We start from the raw sequence: 8,975 nt of genomic DNA, 5'->3' as shown, positions 1-8,975 counted from the left end.
TACTCGTGTCGTACGACGATTGACCTTTATACCTTCATGAATATGACATCACGGCGGGGACAGAAGCGTGTCTCACGCTGGGTACCGTTGTGTAGAATATGTGTCACGGGTCTAAGACGTGACGAGCAAACGTATAACCACCTGACCCTCTCTGTGTTGAGAGTGTAAATAACTCAAATATGAGAAGGATTCTGAATTATAAAATTTTCAAAACAGAATACACAAACCTGGAATACGAGTTCGGAATTTGGACCCCTACCCCGGCGGCTGTTGCACGAAGCGATCTCAGGGCTGCGACTGTCGGTAGTCTATGTTAAAGTAAGAGGGTCACGATGACCTCAGGTATGCGACTGTCATAGCTCTGTGTTACAGTAAGGAACTTACAATTGCCTTAGTGTTTCAACTGTCGTAATGTCGTAAACCTGTGTTAAAGTAGAACAGTTACTATCACCTTAGCGCTACGACTGTCGTAAGCTCGTAAACATGTGTTAAAGTAGAAGTGTTATCAGTCAACTCAGCGCTACGACTGTCGTAATGTCGTAAACGTGTTAAATTAGGAGTGTAACTGTCACCTTAGCGTTACAACTGTCCTAAACCTGTGTTAAAGTAGAAGAGTTACTATCACCTTATCGCTATGACTGTCGTAAATATGTGTTAAAGTAGAAGAGTAACCATCATCTTAGCGCTACGATTGTCGTAAACCTGTGTTAAAGTAGAAGAGTTACTGTCACCTTAGCCCTACGACTGTCGTAATGTCGTAAACCTGTGTTAAAGTAGAAGAGTTACTGTCACCTTAGCGCTACGACTGTCGTAAATATGTGTTAAAGTAGAAGAGTTACTGTCACCTTAGCGCTACGACTGTCGTAAATATGTGTTAAAGTAGAAGAGTTATTGTCACCTTAGCGCTACGACTGTCGTACATATGTGTTAAAGTAGAAGAGTTACTATCACCCTAGCGCTACGACTGTCGTAAACCTGTGTTTAAGTAGAAGAGTTATTGTCACCTTAGCGCTACGACTGTCGTAAATATGTGTTAAATTAGAAGACTTACTGTCACCTTAGCGCTACGACTGTCGTAATTTCGTAAACATGTGTTAAAGTAGAAGTGTTATCCGTCACCTTGGCGCTACGACTGTCGTAATGTCGTAAACCTGTGTTAAAGTAGAAGAGTTACTATCACCTTAGAGCTACAACTGTCCTAAACCTGTGTTAAAGTAGAAGAGTTACTATCACCTTAGCGCTACGACTGTCCTAAACCTGTGTTAAAGTAGAACAGTTACTATCACCTTAGCGCTACGACTGTTGTAAACCTGTGTTAAAGTAGAAGAGTTACTTTTTTTAGCGCTACGACTGTCGTAAACCTGTGTTAAAGTAGAACAGTTACTATCACCTTAGCGCTACGACTGTCGTAAACCTGTGTTAAAGTAGAAGAGTTACTTTTTTTAGCGCTACAACTGTCCTAAACCTGTGTTAAAGTAGAAGAGTTACTATCACCTTAGCGCTACGACTGTCGTAAACCTGTGTTAAAGTAGAAGAGTTAGTTTTTTTTAGCGCTACAACTGTCCTAAACCTGTGTTAAAGTAGAAGAGTTACTGTCACCTTAGCGCTACGACTGTCGTAAATATGTGTTAAAGTAGAAGAGTAACCATCATCTTAGCGCTACGATTGTCGTAAACCTGTGTTAAAGTAGAAGAGTTACTGTCACCTTAGCGCTACGACTGTCGTAATGTCGTAAACCTGTGTTAAAGTAGAAGAGTTACTGTCACCTTAGCGCTACGACTGTCGTAAATATGTGTTAAAGTAGAAGAGTTACTGTCACCTTAGCGCTACGACTGTCGTAAATATGTGTTAAAGTAGAAGAGTTATTGTCACCTTAGCGCTACGACTGTCGTACATATGTGTTAAAGTAGAAGAGTTAAAGTAGAAGAGTTACTGTCACCTGTGTTAAAGTAGAAGAGTTATTGTCACCTTACGAGCGCTACGACTGTCGTAAATATGTGTTAAACCTGTGTTAAAGTAGAAGAGTTACTATCACCTTAGCGCTACGACTGTCGTAAACCTGTGTTATGTGTTAAAGTAGAAGAGTTACTGTCACCTTAGCGCTACGACTGTGTAAAGTAATGTCGTAAACCTGTGTTAAAGTAGAAGAGTTACTAAAGTCAGAAGCGCTACGAGCGCTACTACGACTGTCGTAAAATGTGTTAAAGTAGAAGAGTTACTGTCACCTTAGCGCTACGACTGTCGTAAATATGTGTTAAAGTAGAAGAGTTATTTTTTAGCGCTACAACTGTCGTAAACCTGTGTTAAAGTAGAAGAGTTACTGTCACCTTAGCGCTACGACTGTCGTAAATATGTGTTAAAGTAGAAGAGTTACTATCACCTTAGCGCTACGACTGTCGTAAACCTGTGTTAAAGTAGAAGAGTTACTGTCACCTTAGCGCTACGACTGTCGTAAACATGTGTTAAAGTAGAAGAGTTACTGTCACCTTAGCGCTACGACTGTCGTAAACCTGTGTTAAAGTAGAAGAGTTACTGTCACCTTAGCGCTACGACTGTCGTAAACCTGTGTTAAAGTAGAAGAGTTACTATCACCTTAGCGCTACGACTGTCGTAAACCTGTGTTAAAAGTAGAAGAGTAAACCTGTGTTAAAGTAGAAGAGTTACTGTCACCTTAGCGCTACGACTGTCGTAAACCTGTGTTAAAGTAGAAGAGTTACTATCATCTTAGCGCTACGACTGTCGTAAACCTGTGTTAAAGTAGAAGAGTTACTGTCACCTTAGCGCTACGACTGTCGTAAACCTGTGTTAAAGTAGAAGAGTTACTGTCACCTTAGCGCTACGACTGTCGTAAACCTGTGTTAAAGTAGAAGAGTTACTATCACCTTAGCGCTACGACTGTCGTAAACCTGTGTTAAAGTAGAAGAGTTAGTTTTTTTAGCGCTACAACTGTCCTAAACCTGTGTTAAAGTAGAAGAGTTACTATCACCTTAGCGCTACGACTGTCGTAAACCTGTGTTAAAGTAGAAGAGTTACTGTCACCTTAGCGCTACGACTGTCGTAAACCTGTGTTAAAGTAGAAGAGTTACTGTCACCTTAGCGCTACGACTGTCGTAATGTCGTAAACCTGTGTTAAAGTAGAAGAGTTACTGTCACCTTAGCGCTACGACTGTCGTAAATATGTGTTAAAGTAGAAGAGTTACTGTCACCTTAGCGCTACGACTGTCGTAAATATGTGTTAAAGTAGAAGAGTTATTGTCACCTTAGCGCTACGACTGTCGTACATATGTGTTAAAGTAGAAGAGTTACTATCACCCTAGCGCTACGACTGTCGTAAACCCTGTTTAAGTAGAAGAGTTAGTCACCTTAGCGCTACGACTGTCGTAAATATGTTAGCGAAGACTTACTGTCGTAGCGCTACGACTGTCGTAAATCGTAAACCTGTGTTAAAGTCACCTTAGCGCTTGGCGCTACGACTGTCGTAATGTCGTAAACCTGTGTTAAAGTAGAAGAGTTACTGTCACCTTAGCGCTACGACTGTCGTAAATATGTGTTAAAGTAGAAGAGTTACTGTCACCTTAGCGCTACGACTGTCGTAAATATGTGTTAAAGTAGAAGAGTTATTGTCACCTTAGCGCTACGACTGTCGTAATATGTGTTAAAGTAGAAGAGTTACTATCACCCTTAGCGCTACGACTGTCGTAAACCTGTGTTAAAGTAGAAGAGTTATTATCACCTTAGCGCTACGACTGTCGTAAATATGTGTTAAATTAGAAGAGTTACTGTCACCTTAGCGCTACGACTGTCGTAATTTCGTAAACGACTGTGTTAAAGTAGAAGAGTTATTTTTAGCGCTACAACTGTCCTAAACCTGTGCTAGAACTGTTACTAATCACCTTAGCGCTACGACTGTCGTAAACCTGTGTTAAAGTAGAAGAGTTACTATCACCTTAGCGCTACAACTGTCCTAAACCTGTGTTAAAGTAGAACAGTTACTGTCGTAAACCTGTGTTAAAGTAGAAGAGCTTTTAGACTGTCCTAAACCTGTGTTAAAGTAGAAGAGTTACTATCACCTTAGCGCGACTGTCGTAAACCTGTAGAAGAGTTAAACCTGACTGTGTTAAAGTAGAACAGTTACTTTCACCTTAGCGCTACGACTGTCGTAAACCTGTGTTAAAGTAGAAGAGTTACTTTTTTTAGCGCTACGACTGTCCTAAACCTGTGTTAAAGTAGAAGAGTTACTATCACCTTAGCGCTACGACTGTCGTAAACATGTGTTAAAGTAGAAGAGTTAGTTTTTTTAGCGCTACAACTGTCCTAAACCTGTGTTAAAGTAGAAGACTTACTGTCACCTTAGTGCTACGACTGTCCTAAACCTGTGTTAAAGTAGAAGCGTTACTGTCACCTTAGTGCTACGACTGTCGTAATGTGGTAAAAATGTGTTAAAGTAGAAGAGTTACTATCATCTTAGCCCTACGACTGTCCTGTTGGTGAGAGAGAGCGTGTGTGTTAGCGCGCGTGCATGTATGTGTGTGTGCTCTCCCCCACCCCACCCCCTCACCCCTTATAATGACGCAGTATACCAAGATCCCCTACTCATACAGACTATACCATTTCCAAGCGGGCCAGTCACCGTTTCATCCCCTCAATGCCAAGCGCTAGGTGCCATGTTTGAACCTTGGCCCGGCTGGGGATCGAACCACCTGCTTTCCACTCTACAGGCAGGCGCTGTCTCCAATGCACCATGGAGCCTGTCAGCTACACATGAGCTATATCTCCTTATTAACAGCAGTTAAATTACAAAAAAGTCGGGTTCAGACGGACGACACCATTGGAGAAGATAACCTAGTCAGGTTGCGGGCTCAATGAGAGGACCATTGACATGAACGTAGGTTATAAAAGAAAACATGTCAATTGCCGCATGTTATCATCTTTTCGATATTTAGTGAGAAGGACCGTTATGACACAGGCTCGTCACCCTACTACCCCGTGGACAAGCCTTAGTGAAAAACAGAAAGATAGCATGAGATAACATGACTGATGGACTCTTACAACGCGCAACACGTGTGAGGTGAGTGTGTAAACACTGCAACCTCAGTCGAGCGACTTATTTTAAGGAATATGCAATACATTAACTTACAAAAAACTAACTGAAATATAACTAACATTTTACACAGGCCTCAGACAGTATGACAGATACAAGTCAGTTCTGACATCACTACGAGACATGGGTTGATGTGTATATTTCATCGATTGAATTAATTCAGCTGAATGCAATGTTTAACGTGCATAAATTCGATTGTTTAGCCTGTGGCTGTGGTTGGCTGACTGACTGAGTTTTGCTTTTACGCCGCTTTTAGCAATATTCCAGCAATATCACGGCGGGGGACACCAGAAATGGGCTTCACTCATTGTACCCATGTGAGGATTCGAACCCGGGTCTTCAGCGTGACGAGCCAACGCTTTAACCACTAGACTACCCCACCGCCCCCGCTGTGGTTGGATGAAATCGGACAACGTATCATTGCGCGTAGGAAGGATACGTAGCTATATTCATTTCTCGTGAGAGACTGCTTACAAGGGTTACACGCTCCTACAGATATACACAAACCTCTGGCCCCGATTTCTCGAAACAAACTTAAGTTTTTACTCAAATTTCAAACTGAGTTTGACAATTTGAAACAGCTGAATTTTTAACTCAACTGCATTTTTTAAATAAAAAAAGCCCAAACAACTTAAGTAATAATATATACCAAACTCAAATTGTCTACTAAGTTTGAGTTTAATATTGATTTCTATATTCATTTCTCGTCAGAGACTGCATACAAGGGTTACACGCTCCTACAGATATACACAAACCTCTCATCTCCCTAGCGACTTTTAATACTATTTTCCAATTTCTTCACTCCCCACTTTTTACTTTTTCCACATAGGGAATTAAAAAACGTTGTTCATTATTTGTGTCGTATGAACAACAAACAAGACAATTAAATTAAGAGGTTAATTTATCAGCAGCAAGACTTGGCAGTAGTGAATGAGAGTTTAGTTTTACGCCGCTGTTAGCAATATTCCAGCAACATCACGGCGGGGGACATCAGAAACGGGCTTCACACATTGTACCCATGTGGGGAATCGAACCCGGGTCTTCGGTGTTACAAGCCAGCGCTTTCACCACTAGGCTGTCCTACCACCCCACATGGGAGTAATACCTCAAAGGGAACACTCTCATAGAAATTGCGGTTTAGAAATTTAACTTGACAACCAAACTATACTTGTCACAAGAGGCGACTAAGTGGATTGGTTGTGGATGTCGTCGTATCCCAGTCGCGTACTCATGATGTCGACTACTGAGGTGTCGACTTACTGTCGTCATACGGCTGGGTTATTGCTTAATATGGCGTAAAGCAGCACACACCAAACATGATCGCGTCCAGTTATCTTTCAAAACCAATGCCTCCAATTATTGAGGTCATACATTGTAAACACCTGAATAAATCATCTAGTTTCCATAATAACAGGAAATCTCTACTGAAACAATGTCGACTGTAATATTCGACCATATCATGAGAATATGTTTGTGACTCGCTATCAAATAGTGATGATACCAGCTGCAACACGTGTTAAGGCCTTTTGAAATATGATTAAGAACACCAAGCTTAATTCTAACATTTTCGTGTTTATTGAGAGGGAACATGAAAAAGCAAACAGTAGGTACACTGTGGAAATCCGCGTGTAATTCTTTAAAATGGTATAATCATAACAAATCATGAGGTTGCATATTAAATTATCACAGCAACAAAAAACCTCACACGTCAGTACAAAATCGGTAACTTCGTTCAGCGCAGTCGTGCAACACAAGACCCACCCATTCTAGCACTCGTCCTTTAGGACACTCTGTACCGGAACAAGATCCACCCATTCTTGCACCCGTCCTTTAGGACACTCTGTACCGGAACAAGATCCACCCATTCCAGCACCCGTCCTTTAGGACACTCTGTACCGGAACAAGACCCGACCATTCTAGCACCCGTCCTTTAGGACCTACTGGTCCGGAACAAGATCCACCTATTCTAGCACCCGACACTCTGTACCAGAACAAGACCCACTCATTCTAGAACCCGTCTTTTAGGACCTACTGTTCCGGAACAACATCCACCCATTCTAGCACCCGTCCCTTAGGACCTACTGGTCCGGAACAAGATCCACCCCTTCTAGCACCCGTCTTTTAGGACGCTCTATACCGGAACAAGACCCACCCATTCTAGCACCCGTCCTTTAGGACCTACTGGTCCGGAACAAGATCCACCCATTCTAGCACCCGTCCTTTGGGACACTCTGTACCGGAACAAGACCCACCCATTCTAGCAACCGTCCTGTAGGACCTACTGGTCCGGAACAAGACCCACCCATTCGAGCACCCGTCCTTTAGGACACTCTGGTCCGGAACAAGACCCACCCATTCGAGCACCCGTCCTTTAGGACACTCTGGTCCGGAACAAGACCCACCCATTCTAGCACCCGTCCTTTAGGACACTCTGAGTCGGAAGTGAACATCGTTGTATTTTGGGCTCGTGAAAACATAAACGTAAAATAAATATCAAATTAAACAGAACCACATTCAATGTTGCAAGCTGTTTAAAACATTTTAAAATCAAATGCAACAAGAATATTTAAATAAATTGAACTGAATCAAATTTCGACGTTTTCGAAGTCCAGATTGATCCCCCATGATTATTCGTCAGCTCCTTTGAACTCCAGCACAGCGTCGATGTAATCAAGAGCCAGTCGGTCAGCCCAAGGCGCCAGTGTGGATTCTTCAAGCAAACCGCAGTGACCTCCCTTGGTCGTCATCACCAGTAACCAATTCGAATTCTCCTTAAACATGGCGACTGGTACATTCCTGGCGAGGGAAATGGGATCGTCCCCGGTATTTATACACATAAATGGTACCGAGACATTGAGAATATTTCTCATTGGATCGTTATGCTTCCAGTACTCAAAGACGTCTTTATACCCGTAGAATTTGCAATAGACTTGGGTGTCGAAATCCATGAAACATTTTGCGTTGTAGGCCGCTTCAAGATCAAGTAATGGCGATAACACCTTGGAATGTTTCTTCAAGATTTTCTTTACAGACGAAAGAAGTAGAAATTGGTAGATGAAGTTTAAGGGTTTTGTAAACAGGTCCAAGGCATCGAATGCTGGACATATGGCCACACAGGTTGATATAATACAGTCAGCTCCGTATTCACCTAGATAGGAGGCAAGAAGTCCCGACCCTGCACTGGAGCCTACAGCTACAAGCTTTGCTGCCGGATTCTTGTGGCGTAAATATTTCACACAGTGCCTCATGTCCTTAGGATCGCCAAACCCTTGCATTCTAGGTGTCGCCAGTACTGAATCCCCGTGTCCACGTTTGTTGAATACCACAACTCGGTAACCTCGCTTTAACGCCATGCTGCACAGTTCGCTCATGTCTTCAGCGCTGGCCGTCAAACCAGGCACCACTATAACAATTGTACTTGTGTCTGAAACAGGTTCCGAGCCACCCTGTGCCCAGTCCAAGGCAACCACACCTCCGTCATCTAGATCCACGTACTCTCGCTTGAAGGTAACTTTGGTTTTCGGCACCAACGTTGCTATAATCGTGTGAAGGTGGCTATTCTGTAACCAAAATGGCGGCCGATAAGGGGAGGTAAATCCAGGTTTGGTTTTAAGATGTGTCGATGAAGGTCGGAGTCCACGTAATGAAGTTCAGGAAGAGTGTACTTGTTACGGCGGTAGTACCATGCGACGACGCAGACGATGGTAACGACACATCCGGTAAGCACGTACACGACCTCTGAAGAGAACAACATTTTCGACAGTAGATCGTCTAAATCACTTTCTTCCTCCAAGGCACGGGACAGCTGCAAATAAACAGTACTATCTTTCACACAGAAACTGCTAGCTTGTGTTGCCAAGAAACTGCTATAACA

General features: G+C 42.7%; 1 protein-coding gene across 1 annotated transcript; it reads right to left on the bottom strand.

Annotated features, from left to right (window-relative positions):
• Window positions 1–6,657: 6,657 nt before the first annotated feature.
• Window positions 6,658–8,741, bottom strand: LOC124253144 (protein ABHD15-like). Its single transcript, XM_046686862.1, has one exon. The coding sequence runs from the start codon at window positions 8,470–8,472 to the stop codon at window positions 7,729–7,731; it is 744 nt and encodes a 247-aa protein (XP_046542818.1). The 5' UTR covers window positions 8,473–8,741; the 3' UTR covers window positions 6,658–7,728.
• Window positions 8,742–8,975: the final 234 nt, after the last annotated feature.

This window comes from Haliotis rubra, unplaced genomic scaffold (assembly GCF_003918875.1).
Source record: "Haliotis rubra isolate DU_JTF1 unplaced genomic scaffold, ASM391887v1 Scf532, whole genome shotgun sequence".
NCBI classification, from domain to species: domain Eukaryota; kingdom Metazoa; phylum Mollusca; class Gastropoda; order Lepetellida; family Haliotidae; genus Haliotis; species Haliotis rubra.
This window is presented reverse-complemented; position numbering and strand designations above follow the sequence as displayed.

What these genes read in the sequence shown, in the direction of transcription:
- LOC124253144 (XM_046686862.1), bottom strand. Translation starts at nt 8,472, where the DNA reads ATGAGCGAACTGTGCAGCATGGCGTTAAAGCGAGGTTACCGAGTTGTG.